The sequence below is a fragment of the Pleurodeles waltl genome, chromosome 3_2 (genome assembly GCF_031143425.1).
Source record: "Pleurodeles waltl isolate 20211129_DDA chromosome 3_2, aPleWal1.hap1.20221129, whole genome shotgun sequence".
Classification (NCBI taxonomy): domain Eukaryota; kingdom Metazoa; phylum Chordata; class Amphibia; order Caudata; family Salamandridae; genus Pleurodeles; species Pleurodeles waltl.
The window spans coordinates 99,054,404-99,074,621 of NC_090441.1; the positions used below are offsets into that span (position 1 = coordinate 99,054,404).

Sequence of the window (20,218 nt, forward strand, 5' to 3'; positions counted from 1 at the left end):
CACATCTTCATGAGTTTCCGGGAGCTGGAGCAACCCCTGCCCAACTGAAGGAGTTCTGTGAGGCCATGCGCCTCATTTTTAGGCATTCCGAAACCGCTGGTGTGCCTTCAGGCCCCATGGAGTTGGAAATAGCCCCTTTGGGTTCCGCACCGGCAGCTTCAGCCTCGGTTCCGAGGGGCACCCATGGATCCATGCTTGGACGTGGGACAGCATTGGTCCTGTCACCTAGACCTTCCCTGACACCGGTCCGGATGCTGACGCTCCTGGTGCCGCCCATGGCACCAAGTGGCTCTGTCCCCATTCTCATTACCGACTACGGCACGGATCTGGATAGGTGTTGTGCGACGCAGACTATGGCTCCGACAGGAGCCTTGCCTCATAAGTTGGATCCTGAGCCTGTTTCTTATGGGCTAGGTTATGGTGAGGAATTGGAGGGTTCACTGGACCCTTCGGCATATCAGCTCCGACTGGCGGACAAACTTGAGTGAAGCCATTGGATTGGATACCTCCCCAGATACTGGCATGCTTTCTCCCCCGACCGTAGCTAAGGGGAGGGAGCATCATAGTCTAGGGTGCTGCTAAGACCAGCTGAAGTCCTGGAACTTGAGTTTTCTGTGGCATTCAGGGCTAGCTTCCTGACAGAGGTGCTTTAACGTGGAGCTTCATCCTCGAAGCCCCTGCTCCCCTGCAGTGAAGCCCTTACAGATGTACTATTAGGTACCTGGTCAAAAGTTAGCACAGGGGCTCCTCTGAACAGGACAGTTGCCTGCCGCCATCACCCAAGCGACCCATATTTTCTTGGGCAACACCCCACCCCAGAGAGCCTGGTTATCCCAGCCTCTACCTCCCATAGTATGTTTCTTTCCACACCCCTGGATAGGGAATCCAAGAGGGTGGGCACACTAGGGAAGATGTTGCATGGCCCCCAAACCCACCGAACCCCCCCCCCGGCATTGCAGTCAGTATACACCGCATACCTTTTGGTACTTTAATCCAACAAGCTGTGGGATACAGATGCGCAAGTGCTGCTACAGGTTCTGGAGGAGGCCCGGACTGTACTTTCCCAAGCAATTGCTGATGGGAGATACTCAGCAAAGTTCATGATCTGATGTGGACTGGACACGACCAAATCACTGGACAGAGCGGCTTCGACAGTGGCCCTGAGGCATCACGCCTAGTTGAGGACATCTAGCTTTTGGGAGGATGTCCAAGCCAATCTCATGGACATGCCCTTTGATGGCACCCTTTCCTTCTGAGAGAAACCAGATTTAGTGCTCGAGTGCTTCAAGGATTCTTGTGCTATGGCCAGGTCCTTGGGCCACGCACTGGCCCCGCATTCTCCTCCGTCTGTTTTTCGCCCCTTTCGTGGCTGTGGAAAGTGCGTCCAACCATGTTCGTTTCCTTCCAGCCACTGTGCAGCGCTTCCTGCCCAACCTTTGCATGGCTAGGGACCCGGGATCAGGGAGCTAGTGGTCAGGTTAGTCCACTGCCACCCCTTTGCTGCTGCGTCTAAACCTTCCTTGTCTGACTCTTCCAGACCGGAGACCAGTCGGAGGCAGGCTCCGCCATCACCTGCTCCGCTGGCCATCCATCATGTACGACAGATGGGTTTTACAGATAGTCCGAAGGGGCTGCTCCCTCCCCTTTGAGACTGCCCCTCTATAGGAAGTTGGCTCTGTGTATACTATCTCAAAGTGAGAGCTAGTGTGCACAGAGTCCAAGGAATCCCCTTGGAGGTTGATAGTGGCACAATTAGATAATACTGTTGCTCTATTTTGTGGTAATGTGGTCGAGCAGTAGGCTTATCAGAGGGTAGTGTTAAGCATTTGTTGTACACACACAGGCAATAAATGAGGATTACACATTCAAAGACTTAACTCCAGGCCAATAGGTTTTTATATTGAAAAATATTTTTCCCTAATTTATTTTTAGAACCACAAGGTTCAAATTTAGGTAAGTACATAAATTGCAAGGTACTTCACAGTGGTAAGTATAGAACTTTGATTTAAAACAGTAGTACACACAGTTTTGAAATTGCAAATAACTATTTTAAAAGTGGACACTGCAAAAATCATCAGTTCCTGGGGGAGTTAAGTATTGGTTAGTTTTTCAGGTAAGTAAAGCACTTACAAGTTCAGTCTCCTGGGCATAGGCAGCCCACCGTTGGGGGTTCAAGGCAACCCCAAAGCCACCGCACCAGCAACACAGGGCTAGTCAGGTGCAGAGGTCAAAGGAGGGCCGAAAACATAAAGCCGCCTATGGAGAACAGGGGTGCTCTGGTTCCAGTCTGCTAGCAGGTAAGTAGCTGTGTCCTCTGGGAGCAGACATGGGGGGATTTGTAGAGCGGGGGGACGCACACAAGCACCCAAAACACACCCTCAGCGGCACAAGGGCGGCCGGGTGAAGTGATCAAAGTAGGTGTCGGGTTTTGCGTTGAAAGCAATGGAGGTACCCGTGGGTCACTCTGGCGATGCATGCAGGGCACAAGGGGGCTTCTCAGGCCAGCCACTGACTGGGCTAGGATGAGGGCCGCCTGCTGGTCACTCCTGCACTGGTAGGTGGTTCCTCTCGGTCCTTGGGGCTGCGGGTGCAGTGCTTGGTCCAGGCGTTGGGTTTCTTTGTTACCAGGCAGTTGCGGTCAGGGGGAGCCTCTGGATCCCCTCTGGAGGCATTGTTGTGGGGGTGCAGGGAGGTCGACTCAGGGTGTCCATTTCATTGGAGTCACCTGGGGTCCTCTCTGTGGTGGTGGTTGTCCTGAACTCGAGCCGGGGGTGTCTGGTGCAGAGTGGGAAGACTCACGCTTCTGGCGGGAAGTTGGAGTCTCCTTAAAGTTGCTTTCTTTGCTGTTGTTTCTGGAAAGAGCTGCTGTCTTCGGGGATGTTCTTGGTCCTTCAGGTGCAGGTCAGTCCTCTGAGTTCTTAGAGGTCGCTGGTCCTGCTGGATACGTCGCTGTGCAGGTTCTTTGAGTCTGTAGACAGGCTGGTAGGACTGGGGCCAAGTCAGTTGTTGTCTCCGTCGTCTCTGCTGGGCTTTCAGGTCAGCAGTCCTTCTTGTTGTTGTAGGTTGCAGGAATCTGATTTCCTGGGTTCAGGGTCACCCCTAAATACTAAATTTAGGGGTATTTAGGTCTGTGGGGCAGTAGCCAATGGCTACTGTCCTGGAGGGTGGCTACATCCTCTTTGTGCTTCCTGTCTGAGGGGAGTGGGGGGGGGGCACATCCTTATTCCTATTGGGGGAATCCTCCAAAACCAAGATAGAGGATTTCTTAATGCAGGGGTCACCTCAGCTCTGGACACCTTAGGGGCTGTCCTGACCGGTGGGTGACTCCTCCTTGTTTTTCTCATTATCTCCTCTGCACTTGCTGCCAAAAGTGGGGGCTGTGTCTGAAGGGGTGGGCATCTCCACTAGCTGGGATGCCCTGGGCTGCTGTAACAACAGGCATGAGCCTTTGAGGCTCACCGCCAGGTGTTACAGTTCCTGCAGGGGGGGAGGTGAGAAGATCCTCCACCAAGTGCAGACTTTGTTCCTGGCCACAGAGTGACAAAGGCACTCACCCCATGTGGCCAGAAACTTCTCTGGTTGTGGCAGGCTGGCAGGAACTGGTCAGCATACCACTAGGAATTGGACTGGTATGCAAGGTGCATCTCTAAGATGCCCTCTGGGTGCATTTTTCAATAAATCCCACACTGGCATCAGTTTGAATTTATTGTGCTGAGAAGTTTGATACCAAACTTCCCAGATTTCAGTGTAGCCATTATGGAACAGTGGAGTTCGTAATTGACAAACTCCCAGACCATATTCTCTTTATGGCTAACCTGCACATACAATGTCTAAGGTTTTGTTTAGACACTGTAGGGGCTTAGGACTCGGGGAACTATGCCCTCACCTGTGGTATAGTGCACCCTGCCTTAGGGCTGTAAGGCCTGCTAGAGGGGTGATTTACCTATGCCACAGGAAGTGGCTTGAGGGCATGGCACTCTGAGGGGAGTGCCGTGTCGACTTAGTCATTTTCTCCCCACCAGCACACACAAGCAGTGAGGCAGTGTGCATGTGCTGAATGAGGGGTCTCCAGGGTGATGTAATACATGCTGCAGCCCTTAGAGACCTTCCCTGGCCAAAGGGCCCTTGGTACCACTTACAACGGACTTATCTGTGCGCCAGGGCTATGCCAATTGTGGGAACAAATGTACAGTTTAGGGAGAGAACACTGTTGCTGGGGCCTGGTTAGCAGGATCCCAGCACACTTTCAATCCTAACTAGCATCAACAAAAGGCAAAACGTTAGGGGGTAACAATGCCAAGGAAGGCATTTCCCTACACCCTCTGTGCATGGCACCATCCTACAATCCGATGAGAGGATCACTTGGCACTTCTCCGAGAGGATGTTATGGCTCTCTTGGCCAAGGGGGCCATAGAGAGAGTTCCTGTGTGGTTGCTATTCCCACTACTTTCTGGTACCCAAAAAGGACAAGGGCATTCACCCTATCCTAGACCTTTGATCCCTCAATCTCTTCCTCAAGAAGAAGTTTAAAATGCTAACTCTGGTTCAAGTTTTTTCATTTCTGGACCCAGGAGACTGGATGGTAGTGTTGGACTTGCAGGATGCTTATTTCCATCCTGCCTGCCCACAGACGTTACTTGCCGTTGAAGGTAGGCCACAAACCCTTTCAGTTTACCATGCTCCTCTTTGGCCTTACCACCGCCCCTCTTGTGTTCACCAAGGTGATGGTGGTCACAGCTCATCTATGCCGATCAGAGGTTTCAATCTTCCCATTTCTATGACTTGCTGTTAAAGGCAGGTTCACCCCAGGCTGTTGTTCTTCCACCTCCAGACTGCAGTGGATCTCCTGCGTTCGCTGGGGTCACTATAAACGTGGTGAATTCACACCTGACTCCCTATCATCTGACCGGTTCTGGACACAGTGCAGTTTAAGGCTTATCCTCCCAAGCGGCGTGTCCAGGATATCACTCTATGATACCAGTGTTTCAGCCTCTGTCCTGAATTTCAGTGAGAGTGACTGAGACCGCTGGGGCTCATTGGCCTCCTGCATCCTACTGCTGACACATGCCAGATGGCATATGTGGGCACTGCAGTGGGACCTGAAATTCCAGTGGGCACAGCATCAGGGGAATCTCTCCGACATGGTCCAGATCTTGGAGGGAACTATGCAAGATCTGCAGTAGTGGCTAACGAACTGCGATCAGGTCAACTGCAGATCCCTCTACCTTCCCCAACCAGATTTGACACTGACAGCTGCATCACTCCTGGGCTCGGGTGGCCATTTGGGAGGGGCAGAGATCAGAGGCATCTGTCTCCGACTGAGTCCGGACTCCACATCAAACTGTTGGAAATCTGTGTAATCAGACTTGCACTGAAAGCATTTCTTCCCTCTTTCAAGGGAACGGTAGTTCACGGACAACACCATGGGGTACTACAACAAACAGGGTGGGGTCGCGGATACTTTGTCAGAATCCTTTTGCACCTCTCGATGTGCCTGGAACATGGCATTTTCCTGGTGGTTCAAAATCTGGCAGGTTCTCGGAATGCCAGTTTAGACAACCTCGGCCGACAATTCTTAGTCCATCACAAATGGCGTCTCCATCCGGAGGTGGTGCAAGGTCTCTTTCAGCAATGGAGAGGGCCTTGGTTAGATCTGTTCGCCTCTGCAGAGAATGTACTATGTCAGCAGTATTGTGAGTTGGAGTTTCCAAGGCGGCAATTGCTCAGCAACGCTTTTCATCTCGAGTGGAACTCTGGCCCCCTTTACACCTTTTCGCCCATACCACTTCTGCCCAGAGTTCTCAGGAAGATGAAGAATGACCAGGCACAAGTAATCCTTGTGGTTCTGGACTGGGCAAGGAGAGTTTTGTATCCCGAGCAATTGAGCATAGCAATCAATCCTCTGATCAGGCTGCCCCTTTGGGAGGACCGTCTGTCGCAGTAGCAGGGAAGGGTTCTGCACCTGAACCTGTCCACTCTCCGCCTTCTTGCATGAAGATTGAGTGGCGACAGTTGACATTCTTCGACCTTGCTCCCGAAGGCTGTAATGTGATCTTGGCAGCCAGGCGTCACTCTGACAAAACTGTATATGCCTGTCATTGGAAGAAATTGTGGCATGGTGCAGACAAGTCTGTTGACCCCCTTTCTTCCCCTCTTTTTGAGACTTTGTGGGTTATCATGGTCATCCAAGCCGCCTTACCTTTCCATCTATCATGACAAAGTGGTACTTCGCACTGTGGCTTCCTATTTACCAAAGGTAGTCACACCCTTTCGTGTAGGCCAGTCCATCACCTTGCCTACTCTTTACGCACCCCCCCCTACCTTTTAAGAAAGAAGAGACTGCACTGCCCAGTCCCAACAAGAGCATAGGTGTTCTACCTTGTTCAATAGAGTTCAGTGTGGATGAGTGCAGAAGCAGACCATCTCCAGATGGGTTGTCCTCTGCATCAAAATCTGCTACTCACTGGCCAAGAATCAACCCCTGGAGGCTTTGGGTGCTTATTATACCCAAGCAAAGCTGCGACCACTGAATTAGCTCATGGAGATCCAGTCCTGGATATCTGTCAGGTGTCAATGTGGGCTTCTTTCCACACGTTTACTAAACACTACTGCCTTGACTGTCCGGTCTGTAGGGATGGGCATTTTGCCAGATTGGTCCTACAGGACTTCTTGTAGGATCTTATTTGCATCGCCTCCGCCAGGGATGATATTGCTTGGGTCTCTATTCTAAGATAAGGAATCTGCAACTAGATATCTATAAGATGGACAAGTTGCCTATCTTTGGTAAGGCATTATCTGGTAGAGACAATATCTAGTTGCAGATAAGCTGTTACCAAAGGTAAATAACTAGTCCATTGTGCAAGATTGTGGTGGTGGGATGGTGCAGGTCTGAGAAATCACAAAAACCTCCGTACACAGTGGATCCCCTCTCTAGACATCATGATCTTATCCTACATCCAAAACAATTCACCTTTGAGCTTGGGAGCTGGGCTCCTGAGCACAAATATTCATAAATGTGATTCTTTCACAAAAGGCTAAGATGCCCGCACATGTTTGCATGTTTTTGAATAGAATTGCGTCTTCATGTGGTGCATGCAGAAAAAAACTTAAACAGAATACAAATAAGCATTTTCCATATCTGCTTTATTTGGCAAACCTGGTTTGAAGTTGTCTTTTATTAAAGTACATTTTGGAGCAGTAACAGTTTACAGAAAAATCCTTACCAAGCTTTTTGTTTCTGGCATTAATTGGAGTTTCATTTGTACTGGACAAAAAAACCTCACTAAAGGGATCTTCGTATAGGCCTAACATTTATATGTTACTTGTTGTGATACATCTTCCTGCAGATTCCTCTCATTATGAATATTCTATACCAGGTGTCTCCAACCGGTCAGTCGTGAGTTACCAGTAGCTCACAACCAGCTTCAGAGTAGCTCATAGCCTTGAGTTCATTTTTAAATTAGCACACGGTTACAAATTCCTTTTAAAGTTAAGGGAAGGCTCTGTTTATTTTAAATTTCAAGCTGCAGATAGTGGAATCTGATAATGAGCAATGCTGGAGTCATATTTATGACACAGGGCACAGAGGTTAAGAACTGAAGCACTGAGGTATTTAACTCATAAAGAAAAGTCCTTGTCAACTCAATATTGGGTCATGAGAACAAAATGATGTTTCTAAACGCTTTTAAATGGGAGCAGTTAAAATCAAGATTTAATTTAACCATTAAGTTAAATATTAATTTTAATTTCATCCCATTTCAATGTGGTGGATTTGCAAATAGCATGCCTCTTGCTCCCTGTGGCCAGTAGACATTGTGCCACGTTCAAAACAGAACAATACTGTCATTTTCTTCAAATGTTTGAAATTTAAAGTGAATACAAATATTTCTTTGAAACATTGTCAGTGCTTTTCCCCACTTTTAATTACGTTTTAATATTTTATGAAGCATGTTTCTTTATTTTAAATGTCTCCTACTTAGAGAAATGCCTGAATGTTTCTGTTCTAAACATGTGACATTTTCTACAGGCCACTGGGTGTAATGAAATGGGAGAACATTTAAATGATGATGAATTTTATGAAATCCAGATAAACAATTAAGTTTGTTTAATTTTCTCTCTCCCATTTCAAAGTGTCTCATTTACAGGCAGTATCCGTATTGCTCCCAATGGCTGGTAGATTCTGTGTCATATTTATAACTGAAAAAGGGAGCCGTTTTTCAAGTGGGAGAAAATTAAAGTGCAGAAACATTTTCCATATTATGAAATTTGTTTGCAGAACATTTTTTTCAGCACTTTAACTTTCTTCCATTAAAAAAGAGCGTATGTTTGTTATACATGTAAAAATGCTACATATGGTAAAATGTTTTTCCTGTGCTACAAGTACATACAACACAGGCTCTCGTTCGCCCTTGCACATATATACCATTCATATGCATGCATGTTCATACATTCCCATAAACCACGCTGTCACTGACACACATGGCAGCCCTGTAATAGTGCCCCTAGTATTTTGTTAAAACTATATTCTTTGACTCTATGCATCTTAGGCGTAAGGCCATTGAAACTGGATGTGGGAGTGTCTGATAACATTCCCCAAGTGGGTTGGCCTTCATTAGCTCACAATGATTTTCACTGATCAGAAATAGCTCTCACTACAGAAAAGGTTGGAGACCCCTCTCTTATACATTCCAGACTGAATCATGAAAGTTTTCCCCCCAAAAGCATTTCAGGTAGTAAAATGCAGCTTCAGCTTTGCCCACACAGGTTGTGACAAGACTGGGACTAACTTATTGGCTTAATTTCCTACTTTTCTACACTTGATTGGTGTGGGTACAGAGATTTGTGTGCACACACTGCAACTAGGTGAAATGCCCCCTCCTAAGATTTAACAGCGTAAATGCAGACAGATGCTATAAAAAGATCTTTGTTGGATCTGCATAGCATTTGCAGTTGGATCGTACTGTGACTCATTAGCCTGCGACATCTGCTGATGGTTGCATCCAAAGCCATCAGAGAATGGGAGGCCAGGCTATTTTTGGCCAATGTCTCTAGGGAGACCCCAAAGTGGTTCCTGCTATTATGTTAATTTTCTGAAAGGGAACAAGCTCCCAAGAGGTCTTCCCTTAAAAATTAGTAAAAGAATCCTTGAAAGGAGATGTCTGTCTTCCTTGAGTAAGTAGACTGACTTCCAGTGTCAGTCTCTCCATCGTTAAGAGCCTGCTCCTATATTGGAAAAAAAATGAAGCCAGAGTTTCCGACTTATCTGCCAGCCTTGCACTAGTCGAGGTCTTTTGTCTGGCCATGCTGCACACACTTAGTATGGCACCAATACCAACTGGACTGTTCTCCAAGGGCGGGTCACTTCCCGTGGGTTTGCAGATTCCAGTTGATTTGTTCCAGATGCCAGTCGACTATGCACCTACACAGACTGTCCTCTGTGTAGCTTTCAAATAATCAAATGCCATCAAAGGTTCCATACCCTGTGCCTTCTGAGGCATTGCTGGCACCAGTGCCACCTCCTGATAAGAACTCTCGTCTGAAATCATTTTTTTGTACCTCAGTGGTACATATTAAAATCTAGCAGTCATCTCAAGCAGTGAGAGCTACTATACGTACATACAAACATGCATACATAGATACTTAGAGATGCTTTGGGTCAGCCTTTTTCATCAATTAGCGTGCTTGTGCTTTGATTGACTTCTTTTTTCAAATCAGATGAGCGCATCTGCTTATAAAGAAGTGCAAAAATAACCAATAAGAAATCCATGCCATTTATTAGTTTATTTGAGACATCTGTGCTCTTGGCAGTCTAAAACATGGGTAATGAAAGTGAGACTTGAATAGTTGGCAGTTAGACAAATTATTGGTCGCCATGGGAAGGGATAATCAATTGTTGCATTTTAAGACCCTTTGAATAAAGAATATGTTAAACAGGTGTTGTGAAATCTTTAGTCTTTGCTAGAACATAGGGAAATATTTTTTGTTTTGAATTGGGTATTGACATGTTAATATTTGTATGTTAAACCTGTTTAGATTATTTATTATTTTGTGGTTTGTCATACATCAAAACATATTCAACTACACATAACTCAGAAGGTTCAACAATATAAATGTTGGTGATTCCAAAGTTCTGCCTGGTACCTCGGGAAGACCGCAAGGTCATAATTCTGGGGAGGATCCCTTGCTAGAGAACAAATGCAATTAACTTGTATTTTCTTCCCCATACAACTGATATAGTACAACCAGCATAGTTTGCTGCTTCTGGTACTGCTTAAGAAATATGCTAATGTTACTGTACATGCCACCACTCAAATGGGGGGGAAAAGTTTATGATTATTGTTTAGTGGCAAACAATTTCCAATTTATTGTAAATAATTAGTACCTTTCATACTTGGATATCTTGGATAGTCTTAGTGTTTGCCAATAGGAAAACTTTATTTTTGGTGATGTAACATTTATATTGTTTTCTGGTTCTGTTTGGCTGTAGTCAAAGAAGAATGGTACGCCAGAATTACCAAATTAAGAAAAATGGTAGATGAGCTTTTCTGCAAAAAGTTCGGTAAGTACACTTGTTTAGATTTTATTTTACTAAATGGCTGTTTGCTTTCTTGGCATATCTCAAAACATTTACCTCATTTTAGTTGTTTTACAAACGGATCATCTTCTAGAAAATATTTTTTAGATATTTGTATTAGGCTCTGTGGTTTCTGTTAATGCACTAGACTGTCGGGGCTTGTTTTATGTGATTATACATTTTTTTTCTACTGTTCCCTAAGCACCATTAATCTCACTGAAATTTGCTTACCTGGCAGTTGCGTGGATATACATCTGCACACTGCCCTCGAGGAGCCAATTGGTTTTGCAGCAAAAACATAAGTACCTTTCAAAACTTAAGTTTCATCCACTCCCCATAAAGACCTGAACTACTTGTTCCCCGTTAACATCCACTGGACTTTACAAAATGTTTTTTACTTTTACTTTTGGGGTATTTTTTATTTCAACTGGCATTTTGGAACAATTCTGTTTCCCAGAACCTTTGGCACTAAATTCAATAAGCAGTTTAATCAACTGATGTCTTTCTCAAGCTTAAACCTGTGCTGCCTGGTTTCTCCTTATGGCCCTTGCAAGTACTTGTAGCAAAGTGTAGGGAGCTGGCTCTCTAAGTAGCGCACTAAGATGAAGTACACTGTGCAGAGAGTCCAGTAGGTCCCCAGTTGGTATTGCAGAGGCAAAAGTATGTAGGACTAGTGCTCTATTTTGTGGTAGTGCGGGCGAGCAGTTAGGCTTATCAAAGGGTAGTGCTAAGCATTTGTTGTACTCACAGAGGCAATAAATGAGACCTGCTCAAAGAATAAATCCGAAACCAATTTAGAATAATAATATTTCTTTATATATATGTTTGAAACCGAAGAACTTCGAAATCAGGTAAGTAGATTTTCAAGCATAAATATATTGCAGTTTCCAAAATCAACATAGTGCAATTTTTCAATTCAGCAATGTTAACCAATGGGAGGAAACAAGAATGCAGTTCTGGAGATAAGTACACGATTTACAAATCCAGGCTTCGGGGTTTTAGGTCAACAGCAGACAATGTTCAAATCAGTACCAAGAGCACATCAACAGCAGCGTCCACATGTAGAGGTCAAATTCGGAGTTGGGTGCCCAATATTAACCAATGGAGACTGGTGGGTGAATGAAGATGCGCTGCTCAAGGGTGAGTGAAGCGGTGTCAGGGGACAATCTCATGGGGTTGAGGTAAGTACAAGGGGGAGCACAAGGCAGCACCAAACTTCCACCCTCAGTGGCACTGGAGAGGCCAGGTGCAGAGTGCCAACACAGCATCAGGCGCCCAGTGTTAACCAATGGAGACTGGGGGGTAACCAAAGATACGCTGCCAAGCGGTGTCAGGTGTTGATCTCCTGGGTTTGAGGTAAGTACAAGGGGAACCACATGGCAGCACCAAACTTTCACCCTCATCGGCACAGGGGTGGCCAGGTGCAGAGTGCCAACACAGTTTGGGCACCCAGTGTTAACAAATGGAGGAAAATCTGTTTTGAAAAAAGGCTGTAGGCTCATGCCAGGAGGCTTAATGAAGAAAACCCACAGCTATGCAGGTAAGTTCTGATGCCAGGGCACATAGGGACACTGACTGTCCAGTTCCCCAAGGCCCAGAGGCTCTGCGTGCAGGGGTGTCCTTTGGCACCAGGAAAAGCTTACCAGACAGGTTGCAATTAGGGGGAGTCTTCGATTTGAGGCTGCAGACTTTGAGGCAGAGTCCGGCAGAGGTCTGCTGATGGTGGACTTGGACTCAGAATCCCTAGGGAACCTTCACAGGATCGGTGGGCCACTTTGACTCGTCGGGTGCAGAGGTGGGTCTGGGGGGCGATTTTGCGGTTTCTCAGGGCAGAGGTTTTTGCTTTTAAAGTTGATTTCTTCTTGAACAGACCCACTGTTCTCGGGATATCTTGATCTTTGTCAAAGGCAGGCAGTCCTCCCAAAGCTTTGGAGGTCGCTGGGCTGCAGGACAGGTTGTCTTTTGGTGCAAGATCATCAAGGACTGCAGACATGCCAGTAGGGCTGGGGCCAAGTCAGTTGGTGTCTGCAGTTGTCTTAGCTGGTGTGACTATAGTGTCGGACTCTTCTTAAGTCATCAAGATTCTGAGTTCTAGGGTTCAGGGTTGCCACCTAAATACTGAATGTAGGGTGTTGCAGGGACTGCCAGGTAATAGCAAGTGGGCTACTCACTTTGAGGGTGACTACACCCTTTTTATGTCCACTTCTGCTGGGAAGCAGGCATAACCCTAACCCTTGTGGCTTAATTTCTTCTAAACAAGATGGAGGAATTTAAAAAGTAGTGTCAACTTCAGCTCGTCAACCTTAGGGGTTGGACTGGCATGAAATGGGCACTCCTCCTAATTTAACTCATTTTCCCACCTGTGCTGCCGCAAAAAGTGGGGCCAGGACAGGGGGGTTAATCATCACCATCTAGAGAGACCAGGGTTGCAGTACAAAGGTGGCAAGGCCTTTGAAGCTCCCTTCCCTGGAATGTCCATCCTTCCAGAGAGAGGCGGTCACACCTCTGCCCAGAGTGGCCTTTGTTCTGAGCCCTCAGGAACGTTGGCTCTCCGGGGGCCAGAACTCTGTCTAAGGTGGCTGCACTGGTTTTGACCAGTCAGTGTCCATCCTAGGAGTTGGTAGGAGCCCTTCGAGTGCATGTATCCATCACTGGATTTAGTGAGGGTTTATTAATACAGGATGTTTGCTCAGTTATTGTGTACACCTATGGTGTGGCACCCCATACTGAGTCCAGGCATCCCTTTGTGATAGTATTTAGGTGTGCAGATAGCAAAAGCACTCTAGGGGTAGCTGTGATGAGCAGCTGAAGCTTATCTACAAGTGTAAAGCACTTGCAATACCTCAATAGTCAGTCAGTAACTGTTCACACACCACACCAGCTGTTGCAAAAATAAAGATTTCTTTATTACAACACTATAACTATTCTAACATTGATATATCTCCACCTGGAGATACAACACACAAAATACACACTTAGGAATAATCATTAAAATACATGGGGCCCTATCGGAGATTGCCAAACCGTGTACCAAGAAAGTGGTATAAGAATGGAGGTGCCCAACCAAGGTAAGTGTGTTAGGATCTTAGTGGCTGGGGGAGTAGGAGATCACCAGAGGTAAATACTGGAAAGCCACAAGCACCCGGGTGCAGAGCTGTTATCCAGGTGTGTGTCCCATAGGCTAACACAGGACCATCGCAGTTGAATTTTTATGGATTCAGGACCCTTCCCAGTGGACCCTGAGGAAACCAGCTGGCAGAAAGAAGGTTGGAGAGTGCCCCCATCCATGGATACCAAGAAGACCCGAGTACCTACACCAGGGAGCCCAGGTTCATAGGGATGAAATGGCATTGGAAACACTTTTTGAAGTCAGTGCAAGCCTCGGTTGTCCAGCTGCTGTTGCAACCTGTGGACCAGGCGGGTGGAACCAAAAGGTGGATTCCGGACATGAAGAACCTGAAAAAGAAGGGGACAGTGTCCAGACCACTCGGAGATGTCCAGGCGGTGCAGGAAGGCAATGCCCACCCTTTTGGAGGTGAAGTTTCTGCAGTGCGGGGAAGGAAGAAGTCCAGCTGCGAAGTCCAGGGGGATTCCCGAGATCCTTGGAGTCACCCACAAGTTGTCCCATGTTGGTTGCCGGATTGCAGGTGTTTCATAGGCCAGCAGAACCACCAACAAGCCTTGGAAAATGCAGCTAGGTGACGCAAGGAAGATTGCGGGTTTTGGAGGACTGGCAAGGTCTTAGTGACTTGACCCTTGGAAGGGAGTTAGGGCAGACCTTCAGCAGGAAGAAAGCCAGCCAGAGTCAGCGGAGCCCCCCACGAGAGACCCACTGGCAGCAGGCATAAGGAGCTTCAGTGAGTCCTAAGCAGCACAACCAAACAGGAGTCCCATGTAAGAGGAGCTGCAGAGTGGAAGATGAATCTGGAGTTGCAGAGTGCTGGAGGCTGGGGCTTCAAGCAGCTCGTAGATCTCTAGGAGGAAGTCTCAACAAGCCTTGGCAAGAGCAACAGTGGCGGTGCACAGGGGTTCCGTTCCAGTGGCTGCAGCAAGGGCCCACTGTCTCCCAAGTTGGTCAGAAGACAAGTTGGACCCGAGAGGACTACAGAAACACCACCTGTGAGGACAGCCTTTACGTTGTCCGTGGAACAGCAGGATCCAGCAGTCTTTGTTGTCTTGGGGTGCCTGCAGATGCAGTGGGGTGACCAGTTCACTCCAAGGGAGATATTCCTTCTTGGATGCAGTCAGAGTCCTTGTGACCCATGAGGATGCACAGCCACGGATGTTGCAGAAATCGTGCAGGAGAATCAATGTTTCATTGGGAGTCCTCTCAACTGGATACAGTCTTGTTTCATTTCCAAAAGCAGACCAGTAGCGGTTCCGGAGGCCAGGAGCAGAAAATGTCTTGCAGAGAGTTCCTTGTAGAGTCTTGCTCAATGAACCTGAAGACCCACCCTTGGAGGAGCCCTTAGGTAACCCTAAAAGGGTGTTGGTCACTCACTGAAGTGACACACCTATCAGTGGGGGTAGAGGGTCAGGGACGTCATCTACCTGGCCTAACCAGTCAGATGCTCCCAGGGGCCTCTCCACATCTAATTTTTAAGATGGCAGAGTCAAGTGGCCACCTGTTAGAGCTCTGTACACCTCCCTAGGGGAGGAGCTGGACAGTGGGTGGTCACTCCCCTGTCCTTTTTGTGGTTTCGCACCATAGTGGGAACCGAGGGGGTTCCTGAACTGATGCAAACCAGATTATGCAAGGAAGGGCACCAAATGTGTCCTTCAAAGCAGTGTAGTGGCGCTCAGAGGCCACCCCACCCAGGCCTAGAGACACCTATTTCAAAGGGAGAGGTGGTCACGCCTCTCCCTTGCAGGTAATCCTTTGTTCTGCCTTCCCTGCTTGAGCTGGGTGACCATGTCAAAAGAGGCCCTTTCCTGCAAAAGGATTGTTGTTAATGGAATAGTTGAGAGGGCAGATAGTTCTGACCGTTATTGATCATGTAGTTGGGGCAGCTGTCATTCCCATCATGCTTTAAGTTGAGGATCATTTCTCCCGGTCCTTGTTGCAGTGACAGATGAAGACCGACTTCCATCTGACTTTATAATAAAAAGTAACAGTGTAAATGGTCATATCCTGAATCATGTAACTTTTCTTCATCTTCATTTCTATCTTAATTGACAACCAGTCTAAAACGATGACATGCAAGTGCATAATCTCATAATTTATTTGCTCTCCGCTTTCCCCCTAATCTTGTTTATGTATACATGAAGGAATCAATTGCTTTCTTACATATGGGTACAAAATGGCAAGAACTGAGCTGCCTTGGCCTGCTGAGTGTCATGTTATTTTTGCTAGCCTCTCAAGTGGGCTTTGAATATGTGCATCCTTAGCTTGATCTCTTCCGAACCAGAATTTCAAAAGACTGGGTAAGCCGCTTTTTTGGTCACCCTCAACTTTCTTACTTGAATGAGCTGCTAGCAAGAGAACATTTTGAGTGCAGCCGCATAATAGCCATTTGCCTTTGTAACAATGTCCTTGCTCTGGTCTTCCAAACACACATATAGAGTTTGTGTGTGTGTGTGTTGGTGTTTTCTCGCAGTGGCTACACAGAAGCTTTCGAAAGTACAGAGCACTCTGATTAGGCCTTATAGTTTTCTCTTATTTGTCAAGGGAACAATTGCATTGATTTTTAAGGGTTTTTTTTTACCTGTTCATCTTTTATTCAGTGTATTTCCAGACTTCATAATGAAAGATATTTCTCAGCAAGTTACTTACCTTGTACTGTGCAGCAGTATTGCAGCACCTGATGCCGAATTGTAAAATAACACTACTAGAAGTGACTTGGCATCTTCACAAAGACACCATCTTCCCCTCTGACTTCTGTTCCTTTTTACTCAGATGCGGTGACACTGTTTTTTTCACTAGGTTTCTCTTAGCACCTATGTTGGAATTCAGCCTTGCTTGTAATATTGCAGACAGATGTTTCCCACACCTTTCCCCTTTTCCACTCTGAACATCTGGTGTTATTTACCCATACAGTTTTGATACCTGGCACTTCAGTAAATCTACTATACATAGACAAAAACTTCTTAATTATCCCCCTAACCATAGATGCCGCACCTTCAGAATATTCCCGAGGCACCAGACAGGATGTGGAAGTTTTGATAACAGTGCTCCTACTCTCCACTAGGTGGTGCCATGGGGTTCCGCATTGAACTAGTTCCACCTTGAATGTGTCAGTGCACAGCCTCTTATAAGTCGTTAAGACATAACCCCCCCCGCTGATGTCAGTTGATTCTTTCCCCGTTGTTGAATTTTTGTATTCAGATTTAAAGCTACATTACCTTTTACGTTGGGTGATACATTTTTCATATGGAATTCCTAAAACTTCAGATTTCAGTCTATACAGTCAACTTGCTTGGCACAGGACATAACTCAAAGTAGTGTGGCAAGTGTTCCTTCATGCAGCTGAAGGTAATCCAGGACTATGATGCAAAGTTGTAGGCCACTGAACATCAGAAGAGGTTACTCACCTTTCCCATGCTTCAGTTACAAGTTTATGGTGTGAACCTTTTCCTGGTGCAGATCTTCTTTGCAGTAGAAACACAAGAAGGCGAATCGGGAGTCTGCCCCATCCTCACACATTTAGCTATGGTGACTTTATGGGGGCTTTAATATGATGCTTGATCTCACTTTCCTGTTCTCCGGTGGACGAAAGGATCTCACTGTTGATTCGGATGCACCCAGATTTTCCTTCTCCATTGGGATTGCTATAACAGGTTGAAGCCGTTAAGGCCATTCGGCAGAGTTTTGGCACACTACCATCTCCCTCTGGCGTGCCTTTGGGCTTCAAGAATCTGGGGGGCCTACAGTTTGGTTACCTCGGCTTGAATCAATCCTTGATGCTATCCAAGGCTCTTGCAGTCTCCTCTGGTCCAGCACCAACTTGGGATCTGACTTACTTTCTGGCTCTGTCAGCGTCATCCAGCCCCCACCCCCAACTCAAAATACAGCCAGTTAAGCAGCACACAATTGCCCTGTGGGAGGCAGGATTTTCTTTCCGGGTGGGAGTCTATCACTTCTGACAATGGGTCCAACCACAGCTTTGGTCAACATTGGTAGGACTTCCAGAGGAGCACCTGTCCATATTACTGCAAGAGGTGTGATGGCCAAAGAGGCCATCAATAGCAAGCTGGCCTCAGAAATAAGAAGTACTGTGGTCTTTGTCAAATTTCAGACCTTCGCTCTCTGAAAACCTTCCACTGGAAGAGCAAATTCAGAATCCTCACATTGGCCCAGGTTCTGTCTGCCCTGGATATGGGTGACTGGATGGTTGCCTTGGATCTGCAGAATGCTTCTTTAGTTTCTTTTCAGCAGTTCCACAAATAATAAAGTGGTTTTAAGGTTGACAAAGAACATTTACAGTTTGCAGTGCTCTCGTTTGTCCACGGAAGTTTAGGAAAGTGTCTTCCTTTTATAGGAGCTCTTCTGGACACAGTGCAGTTCAGGGATTTTCCTCCATTATGAGTCCAGGACGTTCACGAGTCCAGGACATTAGGGCTGTGATACTAATGTTTCATATCTGTCCTGGATTGTGGTAATAGAGCAGCTCTGAAGCTTCTTGGGCTCATGCATTCTCCTTGTTCACTTCGCCAGGCGGCAATATGCAGGCTCTGCATTGGGATATGAATTCTGTGGGTCCACGACCACGGAAATCTGTGGATGTCATTCATATTTTGGAGGTGACTGCACAATATCAGCAATGGATGCATAACTGCAACCTGACCGCCTGGAAACACCTCACCCTTCCACACCCCGAGGTGAAGATGGTGATTGATGTGTCACTGCTGGAATGGGGAGGTCATATGAAGGAGGTTGAGATCAGAGGTCTCTGATGGAAAACCTCCTCTATATCAATCTGTTGGAGTTGCACCAATTTGTGTTGCGTTGGAGACCTTCCTATCTTTCATCAGGTTCACGTGGACAACACCACAGCCCTGTGGTAATGCAACAGACAGGTCAAAGTGGATTCCCGAAGTCTGTGGTAGGAGGCTCTGCAGCTGTGGATGTGATTGGAGCGTCAGAGCTTCCCCCTGATTGAGAACCACCTGGTGGAATTATTGAATGTCTAGAAGATCACGAATGGTGGCTATTCCCCTAAGTGGAACAGAGCTTCTTCTGACAAGAGGAAAAAACCTGGCTACATCTTTTTGCTACCGGTGAGAACGTGCAGTGTCCAAACTCTTGCACTTTGGCTGATCTGATTGTCATTGAAAGTCTTTCTTCCTTCTGTTAGAGGAAGGCTATTTCAGATAACACCTCTGCCATGAGCAAATAGAGTGCCCACTACCTGAATTTTATGAGGACATGAGCCTCTTTTCAGCAGTCAAGTCCCTCTGGCGCACCTTTGGGTCCCAAGCTTTCAGGAGGGTCTTCGACTGGAGTTACATTGACAGGTTCACCCTTGGTACCAGTTTACCCCTTAAGATCCGTTGATGGGTCTGAATCAGTCCCGGCCTTGACCCTCTCCGTTGACCGTTCTAGTGGTGTAGTATCTGGGGTCGCAAAATCCATTATGACTCCCGACTCAGATAAAGAGCTGGTTTGGCATCGCAAGACATCAGCTCCGTCTCTGATCAGGCCCATACATCCTGAATTGGTGATAGAGCCATATCATACTGAAGGGCTTGCAGAGGAACACAAATGGAGGGGATCTGAGGATCCTTATTCCTTTTTTGACCCCCCTAGAAGATTCCATGGCTGATGACAACTGGTAACAGGACCTGGCTGATGCCAGTAATCTGGCTACCTAACCAGACACTGGCCTCTTCTCCCACAGTGGCTTCTTAGGTAGGGGCTTCCTTTGCGGTTGGTGGTCTGGAGAGTGGCTGAGGTCCTAAACCTACATCTACCCACTTTTCAAGTAAAAAACATTTTTGGATGGAGGTGTATCCCCATCAGAAGCCTTACTCCCTTCAGTGAAGCACTCACTGATGTCTTACTCTGGACCTGTGTCAAGCCCTGTACAGGCACTCTTGTGCACAGTACCATTGTATGCCACCAGCGCTCTGCTTCTGGGGACCCTGCCATTCTCTCCCATTGCAGTACCCCTGATAGCCTTGTGGTCCAGGCCTCAACTTCCTGCAATAATCCTGGTGTGTTCCCCACCATTCCACTTGAGAGGGAATGCAAGAGGCTGGACACCTTCAGAAAGAGATTTTGTTGCATTTCTTTTGCTAGCCTATCACTGCTTCCTTCTCATTTGGTCCATTATTCCCATACTGGGTGGGATAAGATTACAAAAGTGCTTCCTATGGATCCACATGAGGCCCGGGACATTCTTTCCCAAGCTGTTACTGATGGGAAAGACGCAGCAAGTTCACAATACGATGCAGATTGGATATGACTGACTCATGTTACAGAGCCATTGCTTCTTTGGTGGCCCTCAGATGTCATGCCTAGTTGAGGAATACAGGTTTTTTGGGAACTGTCCAAGCCTCACTTATGGACATGCCTTTCAATGAAACCTATCTCTTCGCCTATAGGGCAAATTTGGTCTTGAAACAATTTAAATACAGTAGGGCTAGGTCGTTGGGGCTCTCTGTAGCCTCCTGACAGCCTCATTCCACCTTCATACCCTATGGTAG

The 20,218-nt window shown here is 46.8% G+C and overlaps 1 protein-coding gene across 2 annotated transcripts in view; it reads left to right on the plus strand.

Annotated features, from left to right (window-relative positions):
• The window catches only part of GTF2I (general transcription factor IIi), a 1,115,084-nt gene that overhangs the window by 539,326 nt on the left and 555,540 nt on the right, over nt 1–20,218 (plus strand). For both annotated transcript variants that reach the window (XM_069226909.1, XM_069226910.1), the window contains one exon: nt 10,487–10,558. In XM_069226909.1, coding sequence (XP_069083010.1) covers nt 10,487–10,558 — 72 coding nt within the window. The remainder of the gene's footprint in view (nt 1–10,486; nt 10,559–20,218) is intronic.